Source organism: Neofelis nebulosa, chromosome 6 (assembly GCF_028018385.1).
Source record: "Neofelis nebulosa isolate mNeoNeb1 chromosome 6, mNeoNeb1.pri, whole genome shotgun sequence".
Taxonomy (NCBI): domain Eukaryota; kingdom Metazoa; phylum Chordata; class Mammalia; order Carnivora; family Felidae; genus Neofelis; species Neofelis nebulosa.
Window position 1 is genome coordinate 135,941,328 of NC_080787.1, and position 18,468 is coordinate 135,959,795.

General features: G+C 34.3%; 1 protein-coding gene across 7 annotated transcripts in view; it reads left to right on the forward strand.

Annotated features, from left to right (window-relative positions):
• Positions 1 to 18,468, forward strand: part of ADGB (androglobin) — a 164,331-nt gene that overhangs the window by 44,369 nt on the left and 101,494 nt on the right. For 6 of the 7 annotated variants that reach the window (XM_058735558.1, XM_058735561.1, XM_058735560.1 and 3 more), the window contains 3 exons: positions 7,754 to 7,893; positions 10,433 to 10,519; positions 17,578 to 17,807. In XM_058735558.1, coding sequence (XP_058591541.1) covers positions 7,754 to 7,893; positions 10,433 to 10,519; positions 17,578 to 17,807 — 457 coding nt within the window. Of the gene's footprint in view, positions 1 to 4,874; positions 4,999 to 7,753; positions 7,894 to 10,432; positions 10,520 to 17,577; positions 17,808 to 18,468 lie in introns of those variants that run through there. The other variant, XM_058735563.1, reaches the window with a different exon arrangement.

The following is an 18,468-nucleotide window of genomic DNA, read 5'->3' on the forward strand; positions in this document are numbered from 1 at the left end:
ATACTTGGATAATACTTTTTTTGTTTGTTTGTTTTAGAACACAATAGCCAATGCCTGAGTATCTTCTAGTTTCAGTGTTAAAGACACTTGTTCTGAAGCTTTCACTCTCCACTGTATCTGAAACCCTCGCACTTTATCTCACCTGCTTTTGCTTCATTTTTCCCCATAGCACTGTGTATGGAACATCCAATGCCCTATCCTCGTAGTAAATTCATTACTATGTGTAACAAATATATAAGAAGCTGTTACCGTCTAGATGCTTTCTATTCAGGGATTTTGCTTAAATATATATATTTTATATTCATGTATTGATCCAACCTAGTTTTTCAAATTGTTGAGGTATAAATGACACACAGTGTTTACATTAGTTTCAGGTTTATAACATAATGATTTGATAAGTTTGCACATTATGCTGTGCTCACCACAAGTGTAACTACTGTCTGTCACCATCTAACACCATGACGATACCTTTGACGATATTCCCTGTGCTGTACCTTTTATCCCCATGACTTATTCATTCATAACTAGAAAACTGTATCTCCCACTCCCCTTCACTCATTTTGCCCATTTTCTCCCCCTCCCCTCCAGCAACCACCAGTTCTCTGTATTTATGGGTGTGTTTTTTTCTTTTTCTTTTTTTGTTTATTCATTTGTTTTGTTTTTTAGATTCCACATATAAGTGAGATCATATGGTATTTGTCTTTCTCTGACTGACTTATTTCACTTAGCATAATACCCTCTAGATCCATCCATGTTGTCACAAATGGCAAGATCTCATTCATTTTTATGGCCAAAAAATATTCCATCACACACACACACACACACACACACACACACACTAACCAACCCCCCCCCCCCCCACACACACACACATGCACACTATATCTTTATCTCTTCATATATCCATGGTCAGTTGGGCTGCTTCTATATCTTGGCTATTGTAAATAATGCTGCAGTAAGCATTGGGGTGCACGTATCTTCTCAAATTAGTGTTTTTGTTTTCTTTGGGTAAATACACAGTAGTAGAATTATTGGATCCTGTGGTATTTCTGTTTTTAATTTTTTGTGGAACTTTCATACTATTTTCCACACTGGCAGCACCAATTTATATTCCCACCAACAGTGCATAAGGGTTCTCATCCTCACCAACATTTATTATTTCTTGTCTTTTTATTCTAGCCATTGTGACAGGTGTAAAGTGATATCTCATTGTGACTTTGGTTTGCATTTCCCTAATGATTAGTGATGTTGAGCTTATTTTCATTAGTGATGTTGAGCTTATTTTCTGTTGGCCATTTGTATATCTTCTTTGGAGAAATGTCTGTTTAGATCCTCTGTTCATTTTTTAATTGGATTATTTGTGGGGTTTCTGGGTTTTAAGTTGTATAAATTCTTTATATATTTTAGATATGATATATTTTGTATACCTTATTAGGTATATAATTTATGAGTATTTTCTCCCATTCATTATGTTACCTTTTTTTACGGCTTCCTCAGCTGTTTCAAACTTTTTTGGGGGGATGTAGTCTCAAAATTTTATTTTTGCTTTTGTTTCTCTTGCTTTAGGAGACCTATCTAGAAAAAGTTTCTATGGCTGATGGCGAATAAATTACTGCCTATGGTTTCTTCTGGGAGTTTTATAAATTCAGGTCTCACATTTAGATCTTTAATCCATTTTGGGTTTATTTTTGTGTGTGGTAAGAAAGTGGCCCAGTGTCAGTTTTTGGCATGTAGCTGTCCATTTTTCCCAGCACCATTTATTGAAAACACTGTCCTTTCCCCATTGTATATTTTTACCTCTTTCATAGATTAACTGACCATATAAGTATGGATTTATTTTTGTGCTTTCTATTCCGTTCCATTGATCTATGTGTTTATTTTTGTGCCAGTGCCATACTGTTTTGACTACCACACCTTTGTAGTATATCTGAAATCCGGGATTGTGATACCTCCAGTTTTGTTCTTCTTTCTCAAGATTTCTTTGGCTATTTGGGGTCTTTTGTGGTTCCATACAAATTTAAGTATTTTTTATTCTAGTTCTGTGAAAAGTATTGTTGGTATTTCCATAGGGATTGCATTGAATCTGTAGACTGTTTTGGATAGCATGGACATTTTAACAAATTAATTCTTTTAATCTATGAGCATGGAATAGTTTTCCATTTGTTTGTGTTGTCTTCAATTTCTTTTAAATGTTTTATAGTTTTCAGAGTACAGACCTTTCACCCCCCTGATTAAGTTTATTCTTAGGTATTTTATTCTTTTTGGTGCAATTGTAAATGGGATTATTTTCTTAATTTTTCTCTCTGCTACTTCATTTTTAGTATATAGAAACACAACTGACTTCTGCATATTAATTTTGTATCTTGCAAGCTTACTGAATTTACTTATTACCTCTAATAGTTTTGTGGTGGAGTATTTAGGATTTTCTGTGTACAGTATCATGTGATCTGCAAATGCAACCTACAGTTCTGTTTGTTAGGCAAATACACAAGCCAGGTTATAATACTCTCCTGCTGGTTTTCTCTACTTTGGTCCATTCTTTGAAATGGGAATTGCAGTCCTTGAAAGAACATAGAATACTGATAACAGTGATAATAAATAGATAGATGCAATTTTTAAATGACAAAAACAAGGACTTTGTTTTCTCAGAGACTGTATTCACGGGATTGAAAGATGGCTACCTGGTATTCTGGTTGAATAGAAACTTGTATCTTATAAATATATGAAACCCACTATTTATAATTTATAGCAACAATGGGATCATATGATACTTCTTGTTCTATAATGTATTTTTTCCCTAACTACAGGCATTATTTATGCTAATATATCAATCTACCTTGTACTCCATTGTTTGAATGTAATGATAATTATACATTTTTTGTTAATTTCTTATTGATATTTAGATTATGACCAGTGTTTTACCAACACAATTCTGTAAAATAGCATTTATGTGTATATATTTTTGCCCACTTATGATTATTTTTCTGGGATTTCTACATGTGGAACTATTCAAATATATGCAAATTCTTAATTTTCATAAATATATCCACTTTGCTCTTACACTTTATTTTTTTCTTTTTCTTTTTTTTTCTTACACTTTAATTTGTGTGCAGTTTATATTTGATATAATTGGGATTTAAGTCTGTCATTGTATTATTTGCTTACTCTGTTACTTCTGTTATTTATTTATTTTTTTGTGTCTATTTCCCTATTCCTGTGTGTTTTCTTGAACATTCTTTGGGATTCCATGTTGAATTATCTCTAGTGTTTATGAGTGTATCTCTAAGCATTACTTTTTTTTCTAGTGGTTGCTCTAGGGATTAAAATATACATACTTAGCTTATCACAGTCTAGTAATATCAGCATTTTACCACTTAAATTAGAATATAGACTCTTTACCACCATTTGGGTCCCTTTACGCCTTTATAACATAATTGATTAGATGTTTTTATACATATTCAGAACCTTTATAAAATAAATGTTGCTTTCAAATATCAAATATAATTTTAAAAACTCGAGAAGCAAAGAATACTTTATTGTATTTAGCCGTATGTTTGTATGTTTCTTTACTCTTTCTTCACTCCTGATGTCCTAAGATTTCTGTCATTTCCTTTTTTTTTTTTGTCGTGCTTTCACTACCCTTTTTATTTATTTTTTTTCTTCTTTCTTTTTCACCATCCTTTCTTAGTCTTCTGGTGACAAATTATTTTAACTTTCTTTTATCTGAAAATGTTTTATTTCACCCTAATTCCTAAATGGTATTTTCACTTGATACAGTGTTGTGGGTTGGGCAGGCCTTTTTCGCCAGCATTGAAAACTAGTCTGATACTTCCTTCTGGCCTCTGTGGTTTCTGGAGAGCGATTTGGTGTTCTTTTCTCGCCAGCTAGCTGGTTTCTGGCTTTTTTCTGTGTCTCCAGTTTTTAGAAGTTTGAATTTAATGTGTCTGGGTGTAGATTTCTTTGAGATTATCCTCTCTGGGATATGTTGAGCTCCTTGAACCTGTAGGGTCATGTCTTAAGAAAATTTGGGAAAGTTTTCAGTCATTACTCATTTAAATATTTTTTCAGCCCCACATTCTTTTTCTCATTTTGGGGGGACTCTGATGGCATGCATGTTATATCTTCCTTCACTGTCTCATAGGTCCTTGAAGTTCCTATCATTTGTAAAAATCTATTTTTCCTGGTTGTTCATAATTTCTATTGACTTAAATTCCAATTCACCAATTTCTTTCCCATTTGCGTTCTGCTATTGATCTTTTCCTATGAAGGGTGTTTTTTTTTATTTCAAAATTTCTGTTGTTTTTCCTCATATTTTTTATTTCTTTGATAAGGTATTCTATTTTTTATTTGTTTCAAAGAATATTCATAGTTGCTTCCTGGAGCATTTTTATGACATCTGCTTTAGATTTCTTAACTAAAAATTCTAAATTCCCTGTCATTTTGGCACTGTACTCTGTTGACTGTGTTTTCTCATTGAAATTTAGATTTTCCTGGTTTTTGCATGATGGGTAATTTTGGACAGTTTCCTGGACATCTTTAGTGTTATGTTGTATGACTGATTGCTAATTAAATTTTTTATTTTAGCAAGTAGTCAACCTGTTTAGATTCAGAGTGCACATCCTGGCTCACTTTTGTGGGCTGTGCTTCATGTATTAATTTGGTTTATAAAGCCTGTGCATTGCTACTCTGCTCTGTCACTCCTTTGTTGTCCCATGATAAGACTTGATCCCGCAGTATCCTTAGCACTAGCTGAGGAGGGGGAGGTGTACTGCTTCATCCCTGCATGGGTAGAGTGTGGAAATAAGACTTCCTCCAACAGGTTCTACTTATGCAGAAAGCACTTCCTCTTTATTGCAGGAGGTTGATAGAAGTCACAATTCTGCCCGCTGACTCCACTGGGAAGAGAAACTGCCCTGTTTACTTCAGGACAGTCACAGAAGTCAGACTTTCACCCTCAGGCCCTGTATGGGAAGGGCACCACCTGTTACTGGGCTGAAGGTGGGGGAGTGCTGTTAGGGTTCTATCCTAATCTATATAATTATGTTCATTCAGATACGTGCTGAAATCTCTGTCCGCTGATTGCTCCTTCCTTGATCTTTTGTAATTGTGATTGATGCTATTAATTAAAAAAAACAAACAAATTTTTTTAATGTTTATTTATTTTTGAGAGAGAGACAGAGCATGAGCAGGGGAGGGGTAGAGAGAGAGGGAGACACAGAATCCGAAGCAGGCTCCAGGCTCCCAGCTGTCAGCACAGAGACCTACTCGGGGCTTGAAATCATGAACCACGAGATCATGACCTGAGTCAAAGTCATATGCTTAACCGACCCTGCCACCCAAGCCCCCCTGAAAATAATTTTTATTATCCCTTTAGCATGGTCTTAGGAGGCAGAGGATATAAATATATGTAGCCATTTAGTTATCTTGACCTAGAATTCAAGCGTGGAAAATATTAAAATTTGAACATGACTATATTCTAAAGTAACTTAGTAATGTATATTTATACTAATAAAGGAAGCATCCTTCTTCATAAATGTGCTAAGTAATTAAACATTTTGATGGTCATTTCAAATTATGTGGTGCTAACACAGTAAACTCAGTAAAAACTGCCCCATGTACATCTTTCACATGCAGGTAAGAAAAAAAAGTGTAAAAATGTTTCAGTGTTGGGCACCTGGGTGGCTCAGTTGGTTGAGCACCCAACTCTTGATTTCGGGTCAGGTCACGATCCAAGGGCAGTGGGTTTGAGCCCCTCGTTGGGTTCCATGCTGAGCATGGAGCCTGCTTAAGATTCTCTCTCTCCCTCCCTCTCTCTCTCTCTCTCTCTCTCTCCCTCTCCCTCTCCCTCTACCCTGCACTCTCTCTCGTGTTCTCTTTCTCTCTAAAATAAAATTTCAAAAATTTCAGTGTTCTAAGATAAAGTCTCAAATAAATAAAGTCAATGTTCTATGATGAGGTCTCATATATATAATATTTATATGTAACATTTATATTTACATATATAACATTTAATTTCTTCATAAACTTTAAGGAAGCCACCAGCCAAATTTTAATATGAAAGAATCAAAAACTCCCAGGAAAATTGTTATAAGTCTAGTCAAAGTGTGTTTTTAAATGTAATACTGAACACTTATCCCTATGTATTTTTCATAATAGCTTTTCTGAGATGCAATTCATGTACCATGCAGTTCGATCTATTTAGACTATACAGTTCAATGGTGTTTAGTAATGAAAGCATTCTCAATTGAAATATATTATTGATCAGCTGTAAGTAGATGATACTCATTGAACTGGTTTAGCTTAAGTGCTTATGTCTGCTTTAAAACATTTCTTCCGTGGGGACCCAGTTGGTTCGTTCAAAATTGTTCTCATATTACTAGGTTTCATTGTGGTAAAATATATGTACCATAAATTTGGCATTTTGAATGTTATAAATGCACAATTCAGAGGCATTAAGTATTCTCACAATGCTGTACAACTATCACCACTATCTATTTCCACAACTTTTTCATCATCCCAACTGGAAACTCTGTACCCCTTAAACAATAATCTTTCATTCCCCTTCACCCCCAACCCCTGGGAACTTCAAGTATGCCTTTTGTCTCTGTAAGTTTGCTTTTTTCCAAATATGTCATACAAATAGGATTACAAAATATTTGTCCTTTTGTCTCCGGCTTATTTCGTTGTGTATTCTTTTGGGTCATGTCATTTGAAATTAGGAGAGGGAGTGGTTATACACATAAGTTTTAATCCTGTCTTGCCCTATATGATCCGTTAGAGAAGAAAGAAAGACATGAAATCACTAAATAAGGCAATATGAATTCAGAGTTACTCATCCCATACAAAGAAATCATGCCCCTATTGCCCCTATGTACTGGGAAAACTAGTGTTTTTTGAATCTTTAGTTCAGATGTCACCTTCTTGTGAAGACTGCACAAGCAATATTTGTCACACTTGCTTTTCTGGTCCTAGAGCACCATGAAAACATTATGTTTTATGTTATTTGCATATACGTCTCCTGTCACTAGACTGTAAGCAATTCACTGCTATAGGCCAGGTGTTAATGCAGACTTAGGGTTCACAATGCCTGCATCACTGCTGAAAATATTTCTTGGGCAAAAGAATAAATTCATAATAAAATTTTGCATGTAAAACCAAAGTTTAAAAAATATTTGAGTTCATAACCACTAAAGTTACCATTTGTCCCAAACTTTTAACTGTGAAGTAATATGCATACAGGTAAATATATAGTCCTTTTATTAAAGTATTAATTAACTTCATGTTAAAAATTAGATCTTTAATTAGGAGTAAAAAGGATTCTGGTAATTGGAAGTTTAAAGTCACTGAGTCTATCAGAGTGAACAATAATTACTTATACTTGGAGAATTTGTGTTATGATTATGTTGTTATTTAATTATGACCGAACTTATCCATGGTTGTATAATGTTTTGGTTCTGCTGTTTGAAACACTTTGATTTACTGCATTATATAGGATGGGCACCCAAGAATGTGTCTATAAGTTTTCATCAATAATGACTGTTGATATAGATAAATAAAATAAAATAAATTAAATTAAATAAAACAGCTAAAATTCTCAGCCACAGTAGTATTGAAAACCAGCGCACCAGTCTTTAGATGTAAGAAGGTAAGGCAAAATTATGAAAGAGTAAATAATAACATCAGTAGTATACAATAATATATGAGAAAAATAATGTAAATCACTAACTGTACATTCCTTTCTTCTCATTTTTAGGGTTGTTGGAGAAAGATAACTATTGATGACTTTCTGCCTTTTGATGAAGACAACAATCTATTGCTTCCAGCCACAACCTATGACTTTGAACTCTGGCCAATGCTTTTGTGTAAAGCTATCATTAAGCTGGCAAATGTTGAGTATGTAGACGGAAGAACAATCACTCGCATGAAAACAAAAAGACAACAAAAAACTATACATCTATATCACATAGCTTCATTAAAAAAAAAAATCTATTTAAAATAGCTTTCTTTCCAAACACTGTAAACATTTTGATATAAAAATACCAAAACCACTAGTTTGAAATATTGGGTTATCCAGCAATAAGACAAAATTCTCCCAAGAGAAAATACTCAAAAATTATTCTATATCCAGTGCTTTCTTACGATGAATAGAAGGTGATCATGAAAAATAGTGTTTCACCTCAGCAGGAGAAAAAGGTTGTTTTTGTAGGGGGAAGTACTGGTTCATCTAAACAGCGAATCATGTACACTGGAATCCAGTTAAAGTTTTAGGTTCTGTACATGCAGCAATAATTTATAATCTTGAAAACCTGAGCTCTTCTGAAGGATAACAATGTTTTTGATATCCTCCTCAAGATTTTGGTAACACTGCTCCCTTTTAATGCATTTGTGATAAAAACTTCTTCCATTTGCTTCAATATTCTTATGAAATCTGCATATGTCTTCCATGCTTGCATGTCTTGTTCATCAACATGTATGAGATGTGTCTGCCACATTCATTCTCTTGGCTCCCACCTACAGAGACCTTAGGTCAATGCCTCCCTGCCCTAGCCATGCAAAAAGAATCTTAGATGCTTGAGTTGCAAAGGCCTGGCAACTTTGTATCATTGCTCCCTGGGGGGGATTCTCACCTATACCGAGCAGCCTTGAATTTGATACCCTTCTCCCTCCTGCAGGGTGTGACAGCATCTCATTGTCAGCAGGATGCCCTCGGGCTCCAACAGACCACTGCAACCCTTTGCTCAGCCTCCTCCCCTTCTGTTAACAGAGCTCTGTCAATCAGAAGGGCACTCCAGTTTGGTTTTTTTGTCTGGATTTTCCTTTGGCTCAGCTTCCTTTGTTCTTTCCCAAGGCTACACAATAAAACCAGCCACTCCACTGCCATCCTAGACAGATCTCTTTTCTCTCACCAACCTCCGATCTTCTGTTCAGAATTTGTTTCACCAAGCTCACAACTCTTAATTTCAATGATTAAAAAAAAACCAAAAAACTCAGCCCAGATCTTTTAAAGTAGCTGAATAGAACTGAGTATTCACGCTGGTGACAACTGCGTTTGTTTGTTTTGAAAGAAAATGATGTTCCTAATGTTCCTAATTCTCAGACCTAACTTGAAGTTCTGAGAACTGGAGCTGAATTAATGGCAGTGAAGCGCTAAATGGGTGACCTGGAAAATTGGAGTGGTATTTTGTCTTTCTTAAAGCTATAGTTCCATAGAATTTTAGAGCCTCCTAAGAAATAGAACTATTGCTATTTTAAAAAATCAATAAATCCAGCTTAGAAATAAAGGACCAGACTAAATGTAAGACATTTCTTAGGCATTATAGTGGCTACCTGTATACTTGTGGTACAATTTATACTTGTCTCTGCATTTTTTTTCTCAAATTTTATAGTATATAGCAATTATTTTAATATGAGTTTTAGCTTTCTACATTAAAAAATTAACGTGTAGTAAGTATTTCACTATCACTGTGCACTACGCAAAGGAAAGAACACTCTTCACATGAGGTATGCAGTCACTTCCTAAATATGATTATTCATAGTTTAGACTGTGAACTTTCCCAGGAGAATTCTGGTATCTGTGACATGTGTAGGCACATCAAAATTCATAACATCTGAGTAACAAACCAATAAAAGTTTATAGATGTTAGAACATGTGACTAAGATAGTAAGATTTCTTTCTGAAGAAAAGAACACGTCTGGTCAATATCATTAATCCCCTCCATTGGCACGTGGTAAACTGCCAGTGTGACTCCTGGCCAGAACAGGGCTGTGGCATTTCTGCGTCTCTGCAAATAGACCAGTCACTTTGGGGGGAAAAAGGGACTAAAATGAGCAGAGTGGTATTGGGTCATCACACTTTCCTCTGACTTCATGCTACGGTGGCAGATCTACTCATTTGTATCGGATAGAAGAGATACTTGTCATCTCTCTGAGATTATCTAAGGACTAAATTAGGGCTATCTGATGTAGCCTTGACCTGCTATGTATGAGACTGATTTAGTACCTAGCCTCATGGGCATCCTGGAATAGGAGCTAACATCGGAAATATAAAAAGACATGGTTCCATTTTGTAAAGAATATGATGGTATATCGAATATATACAATGTATATCATCTAAATTTACATACTTTATAACATATATTTGAATATGCTTTGTGTATATGACATGAATGTTAACTTATATCTTTTTAAAATAAGGCGTATAGCGTGTTTTTAAAATAAACATGAACTTTTAGATTGGATTCCTTTAAGCGCTTTAACAAAACGAATCATCTGGCCGTTGGAATAGTATTTTCTTCTACTGTAACATATAAGCCGTATGACCCCTACATTTATTATTATATCACTGCTTATTAAAGATTCTCGGTGCTTATATATCTCCTTGTGTATGTTTTCAAATGTTATTAACTATGCTATTGCGCATTTGCTTTTTTAGCATCCATGTAGCCGAGAGGAGAGAATTAGGGGAGTTCACGGTGATTCATGCGCTTACCGGATGGTTACCAGAAGTGATTCCTCTCCAGTAGGTTTTACCATTAAGTTCTTCATATGTATTTTTCTTTCTTTCCCAGTAATGTTTCTTTAACTAAAGTATTATTAAGCTTTCAGAAAATTTAAAGAACATCTCATATTTTACAAAATGTTTGTGAAAATAATATTTTAGTGTATTAATATTTTATAGTATTATACAAACTTCCTTGAGAATTTCAGGATAAATTCTGTTTTTAAAAGAATACTATGAATTTAATATATAAATATATGAATTACAAATATTAAAACCATGTTATTTATCATGTTTACAAGTGTCCCTTTATACTTATACAACTACTAACCTTACTTAATACAGAAACATATGGGGGCCCTAGGTGGCTCAGTAGGTTAAGCATCCACCTCTTGATTTCAGCTGAGGTCATGATCTCACGGTTTGTAAGATCAAGTCCCTTATTAGGCTTTGCGCTGACATCGCAGAGCCTGCTTGGGATTCTCTCGATCCCTCTCTCTCTCAATTATACTACAAAATTTCAATCTTATGTATACATATAATTTTAAATGAAAAGAATAGCCCTCTCTAGCCCATAAAGGCAACTTGTAATTAGCCACACATATTAGGAAATAATTAATAGTAATAAAATACCTGTTAGGCATTAGGGACACTAATATATTATTTCTAATTAAAAATCACAATCCTGAAAATATTATCTCATATAATCATTCATATGACCTCATTAGCTGGATATATGTTATTACAAATGAAGAAACTGAAGCCCAGAGTGGTCAAATACCCCAAAGCTGTGTACATTGTACCTGGAGGAGAAAAAAATACATATCTAAGTCTTGTTGGGTCCAAAGCCCACAGTCTTTCTTTCCTGTGATTCTAAATATTTGTCTATGTCCAAACTAGAGAGGCCATTTAATGTAATGCTTACTTAAAATTTCACGAGCACTTTTATTTCATACATAAAGGTTATAGACACACAATTTGGTTATATTACCATTAATAGTAGAAATTAATCAAGTCAGGGGCGCCTGAGTGGCTCATTCGGTTAAGTGCCTGACTTTGGCTCAGGTCATGATCTTGTGGTTCATGAGTTTTTGCCCCACATCGGGCTCTGTGCTGACAGCTCAGAACCTGGAGCCTGCTTAGGATTCTGTGTCTCCCTCTCTCTCTGCCCCTCCCCTGCTCACACTCTGTCTCTCTCTGTCTCCAAAAATAAATAAATGTTAAAAATTAAAAAAAAAAGAAATTAATCAGGTCAAAGTGCATAGAAAAACATTACATTGATACACTGAACATATCATCAATTCAGATGTTGTATTTTATAAGAAGATCAAATCCATAGTTCAGTTATCAGTTTGGATCATCTCTGATCTTTGACTGATATTGGGAAGCTACTGTTCTCAAAGGGTCCAGGTTAGAGGAGATTGAATTTGGTCCCTAGTAACTTGGATCTTACCATCTAAAGCATCATTTCAGCAGGATAAATTAGCTATTGCTTGGTTCAAATAAAAATATCTGCAGGGAAAAAATGGAAGTATAGATCCCTTCCTCAAAGGACTACTTTCCTGAAAGGAGAGATAATCTTATTATTATTTTTTTAATCTTAAGGAAAGGTCTAGACAACACTCTTTTGGGTTGTCTCATGGGAAAATCCTTTTTTGATACCTAATAAAACAGAGTATTTCTTGACATTATATGGACAATATTAGTGGAGAGAGGTAGAGACAGAATGAGGTGTAAAAGTATGGGCTTTTCTAAATTTTTATCTTCAGTGTTGATGGAATGTTTATAATTTTGCTTAATTTTTCCTGCATGGAAGTGAATAAAGATAGCAGGGACATTAAATCATCAGAAGTCCATTGGAGAACAGTACAGAAATAGGAGATCAAAATCATTCGCAACTAGAAAATTAGTCAAAAGAATTGTGAATTGTCTCTTGCCAGAATCATACACTGAAATCATATATGAAAATTGAAAAGTATTCATCTGTTTTCAGAATTATAAGGAGACCACTTTAAAATTAATAAAAATGTTGAGCAATTTTAGATGTCCAATTTGCATGAATTTATGGGTGCTCATTTCTATGAAAATGAGGCAGAAAAGCTTGAGCTCAGGAATCAGACCTATATAGCTAGGTTTATGTTCCTACGCTTTCAATTTCAAGCTATGTGAATTTTGCAAGTAATATAACTTTCTTTATATGTAAAATGAGAGTAAAATGACCTATCCAATATGGTTGTTCTTAAGATAAGTGAGTAGGTGATAGAAAAAATACTAATGTATGGAAGAGACATAATTACTATAAGTTTCTTTCCCTGTCTAGTGACTGTCACTAGATTATTTAATATTATCTAGAAAGATATATGGTAGTTAGTACTCAATCTTTGCAAATGGGGAAAAGTCTAAAGAAGAGTGAGACTGACGCAAACATTCAAATTTATCAATTTTCTCCTAAATACAACTGAAAAGTAAAAGATATACACTATCTTTGATGTATGTATATCACAATTTGAAGAGTATTTGCCTATGAACATTCTGCTGCATTATTCATATAATTATAAACTACAATTATACTATAAAATTTCAATTTTATGTATACATATATAATTTTAAATGAAAAGAATGTCATGAAATAGTATGAAAAAGAGTGTCAAGAAAGGTTTAAGTTGAAATATGGAAGCAATGGCCATCAGCCGAGGATGCTGGTAGGTATCGGAGAGGGCCTCGTGGAGTGTTCTGAGTTGGTCTGAGCCTTTACGGTTGGCTGGATTTGATTGAAGGAGAGGAAGGAGAGGGGCACTGAAGGTGGGAGAATGATACTGTCAGAGCCACATGGTATGTTCAGGAGTAGAATATTTCTGTTGCCAGGAAGGATTTGAGTGTGAAGAGAAAGACTCTGAGGGCCTTGCAGTCACATTCATGGTTTTCCATGGTTGTACATGGTCAAGGAGAGCTAGTGTTGACTACTGGAACCTTTTCCCGTGTGAAAATCAGCTAGGAGGAAAGTGTTTTGTGGAATTTCCAACAGACACCTTCCCTTCCACTCTCCTGAGGGAGTACCAAAAGGAGGCACTGGTCTACGTGCAATTATTGGCCTTGCCTCTTATGTTTTCCTTCCACTCGTGCAGTTTTACCATCTGAAAAGAAAAAAGAAACCTTTTAACTCTCCATATAATAATAGGAACATAATCAATGATATGTCTGAGAGGATGTAAGAAGACAATTTCAAATGAGGAGAATATTTGTTTCTTGGCACATTTCTCTGATGTCGGTGTAGTTCATCTGGAATAGAGCACTTTGCCACCTCGCTTCTTTAAGCTGAAATCTGATTGACATATAATTTCCTATTAGTTTCAGGCATACATTATGGTGATTCAACATTTTTACACATTACTAAGTGGTCCCCATGATGTCTAGTTACTATCTGTTATGATATAGTTGCGACAATATCATTGACTGTATCCCCTATGCTGTACAGTGCATCACCATGACTTATTTTTATAACTGGGAATTTCTACTTAATCCCTTCACCTACTTCATCCAACCCCTAATGCCTCCGCCTCTGATAGCCAACAGTTTATTTCCTGTATCTACATGTCTGTTTCTGTTTTCTTTTGTTTGTTTTGTGTTTTAGAGTCTACATGTACATACATACAGTTTTCGTCTTTCTCTGACTTATTACCTTTAACATAATACCCTCTAGATCCATCACGTTGTGCACAAATGGAAGGATTTTTATCTTTTCTTATGTCTAAGTAATGTTCCATTGTATATATATGCCACACCTTTCTTATCCATATCTTGGATCTTGTACATAATGCGCAATAAACAAAGGGGTGCACATATCTCTTCATATTGGTGTTTTCCTTTTATTCAGATAACCCAGAACTGGAATTTCTGGATTGTATGATAGTTCTTTTTTTAAATATTTTGAAGAAATTCCATCCTGTTTCCCATAGTGACTGCACCAGCTTACAATCTCACCAAGAGTGCATAAAGTTTCCTTTTTTTCCACATCCTCACCACAACTGTACTTTTATTTTATTTTTTGTATAACAGTCATTCTAACAGTTACGAAGTAAAATCTCATTGTGGTTTTTGTTTACATTTACATGATGATTAGTGATGCTGAATATCTTTTAATGTACCTATGTCTTTTTTTGGGGGGGAGAAATTGTCCAGTCAGATCCTCTATCCATTGATTAATTGAACAGTTTGGGTTTTGATGGTTTGTTTGTTGCTTTTGAGGTATATGAGTACTTCATCTATTTTTAACTCCCTATGAGATATAAGATTTGAAAATATTTTCTTGAGTGGCTCGGTGACTCAGTTGGTTAAGCGTTCGACCTCGGTTCAGGTCATAATCTCACAGTTTGTGAGTTTGAGCCCCGTTTCAGGCTCTGTGCTGACAGCTTAGAGCCTGGAGCCTGCTTTGGATTCTGTGTCTCCCTCTTTCTCTGTCCCTCCCCTGCTCATGTTCTCTCTCTCTTTCTCAAAAATAAATAAATATTAAAAAAAAAAACCTAAGAATATTTTCTTCCATTCAATAGATTGCCTTTTCATTCTGTTGGTCATTTCGTTCGCTGTGCAGAAGCTTTCCAGTTTGATACAGTCCCACTTATTTGTTTTTACATTTGTTGCCCTTGTCTTTGGAGTCAAATCCAAACAAAAACAAAAACGACAATGTCAAGACCAATGTCAAGATGCCTATGTTTTCTCTAAGAGTTTTGTGGTTTTAGGTCTTACATTCAAGTCTTTAATCCATGATGAGTTGATTTTTGTGTATGGTGTAAGATAGTGATCCAGTTTCATTCTTTTGCATGTGGGTATCCAATTCTTCCACCACCATTTCTTGAAGAGACTATCTTTTCCACATGGTGTATTCTTGTCTCTGTTGTCATAAGTTAATTGACTATACATGGGTGGGTTTATTTTTTCGCTGTCTATTGTGTTCCATTGATCTAAGTGTCTGTCTGTCAATAGCATATTGTTTGATCATTATAGACTTAGAACATAGTTTGAAATCAGGAAGTGTGATGACTCCAGCTTTGTTCTGTCTCCAGTTGTTCTGGCTATTCAGAGTTTTTTTGTGGTTCCACACAGTTTTTAAGATGATCCCTACTTATGTGAAAAATGTTAGAATTTGAAAGGGATTGCATCAAATGATTTTGGGTAGTGTGGACATTTTGACAGTCTTAATTCTTCCAATCCATGAGCACAGAACGTCTTCCCATTTATTTGAGCTTTCTTCAATTTCTTTTATTAATGTCCTGTAGTTTTCAGTGTACAAGTCTTTCAGCTCATTGGGTAAATTTATTCCTAGACGTTTCATTATTTTTGATGCAGTTATAAATGGGATTGTTTTATTTGTCTTTCTGATGGTTCATTTAGTATATAGAATGCAACATATTTTGTATATCGATTTTGTATCCTGCAACTTAACCTAAGTCATCTATTAGTTCTAACAGTTTTGGGTTGTATCTTTGGATTTTCTACATATATTAGGTCATCTGCAAATAGTGACAATTTTACTTCTTCCTGTCCAATTTGTATGCCTTTTATTTCTCTTGTCTACTTGTTCTGGTTAAGACTGGCAATACTATGTTGAATGAAAGTGGTGAGAGGTAGCATCCTTGTCTTGTTCCTGACCTTGAGGAAAAGATATATTTTTAATTATTATGTTGAGGTATGTTCTCTCTAAACCCACTTTGTTGAGAACTTTTACCATAAATGGACGTTGTACTTTGTCAAATGCTTTTTCTGCACCTATTGAGATGACCTTATGGTTTTTATCATTCATTTCATTAGTTTGGTGTATGACACAGATTTGCAAATGTTGAACCATCCTCACACACATCCCTGGGATTAATCTCACTTGTTCACGGTGTATTATTCTTCTGATGTATTGTTAAATTTGATTTGCTAATATTTTGTTGAGGATTTTTGCATCTATGTTCTTCAGAAATTTTGGTCAGTAAATTTCCTTTACTTGTGGTGTCCTTGTCTGGTTTTGGTATCAAAGTAATGATGGCCTTGTAAGATGAATTAGAATGTGTTCCTTCTATTTTTTTCACAAGAGTTTGAGAAGAATTGGCATTCATTATTCTTTACATGTTGGTAGAATTCACCAGTGAAGCCATCTCATCCTGGAATTTTGTTTGTTGGGATTGTTTTGATTACTGATTCAATCACCTGCCTAGCAATTGGTCTGTCCAGATTTTTTATTTCTTGATGATTCACTCTTGGTAGGTTGTACATTTCTAGGAATTTATCGATTTCTTCTAGGTTGTCTGACTTGTTATCATATAATTATTTATAGATTGTATTGTGATCCTTTGTATTTCTGTAGTATCAGTTTTTATTTGAGTCTTCTCTTTTTCTTGGTGAGTCTAGCTAAAGATATTTCAATTTTGTCCATCTGTTCAAAAAACCAGTTCTAAGTTTCATTGATTTTTTTTCTATTGTATTGTTAGGCTCTATTTCATTGATTTCCACTCTGATCTTTGTTATTTTCATCTTTTTATTAGTTTTGTGTTTTGTTTGTTCTTCTTTTCTGGTTCTTGAGGTGTAAAATTAAATTGAGATATTTCTTGTTTCTTGAAATAGGCATTTATTGCTATGAACTTCCCTCTTGGGGTAACTTTTGCTGCATTGGTATGGTTTGTTTTTTTGTTTTTTTTTCTAATTCAGCAGATGTATAGGATTCACTCAGCTAGGTTTTTTTGTGTGTTGTTTTTTTTGTTTTTTTGTTTTTTTGTTTTTCCAGAGGAAGTTGTTCCATATGTAGTTACAGGTTTGGTGTGTCATGGGAATTGCTAAGTTCAGAATCTTACACCACCATTTGGAACCAGAACTCTGTTCAGTCTCTTTGCATCAGCAAAGCCCAGCACACAGTAGGTACTCAATCAAAGCATGTTGGATGGATAAATGTATCTATTTGAAGTAACTATTGAAATTTGAAGTAACTATTGAAATTAGTCTTGTGAAATTGTCAATTGATTTTTCTTTCAGTAATTTCTTGATGATCAATGGTGGAGTAAAAAGTTCAATTTGGGAATTAATGTTGGTGTGTTTTATTTAAGCCCAGGATATACGGACAAAGTTTGGGAGCTCTTGAAAGAAATATTGCCTGAGTTTAAGCTGTCAGATGAGTCCAGCTCTGAAAGCAAAACAACTGTTGTAGATACCAAATTAAAAGATGCAGGGAAAGAAGTGAAGAATGGCAAAGAAATGAAAGATGGCAAAGAATTCAAACTTGACACTTCAGTGACAGCATTAAAGGCACCTGAGAAAAGTGACAAAGTTCCAAAGGGTAAGAGATTTTCTATTACAATGCCATTCAACATGACTGTTATATATAAATGCTTTACAATCATTGCTGAATTTAATGACTTTTTATTGTCATTGTCATTTATTAAGTGTTATGAAAATAATTACGATCCTTTCTTTGTAGAATTTTAGGACTAGTAATGCTGTTTACTATATGGTAGTTATTGTTCCATATTTTACTGTCTTAAAAATCAAAGGCAACTATATATTTTGATGATACTGATAGTATAGTGTTAATATAGGAAGAGACATTAAGTTTTTAATTTCCATCAAACTCATCTACCTTATATGTTATATGTAGAGTGGAATAGACCAAAACAACAAAAGAGAAAGTTGTCCTGTTTTTGTCTTTATTGCCCCCCACCAAGAAAATGTGAAATAGACACAGATTATGATTACCTGACCATTTATTGCAAGGTAGAAGTTCAAATTTTAAAATAAAATAATTTCAAGTTATTTTATAAAGTATAAGATCATAAAATAAGAAATATATTGAATAATTATTTATTTTATATTTTCTAAAATATTTCACATAGCTATGCATATGAGCCACAAAGCTTTTATAGTAAAGTAGGATTAGATATTCTAGAATATACTTAGCTTTTTTTATATACCTTGATAGCCTTTATAATGATATTTCAAAT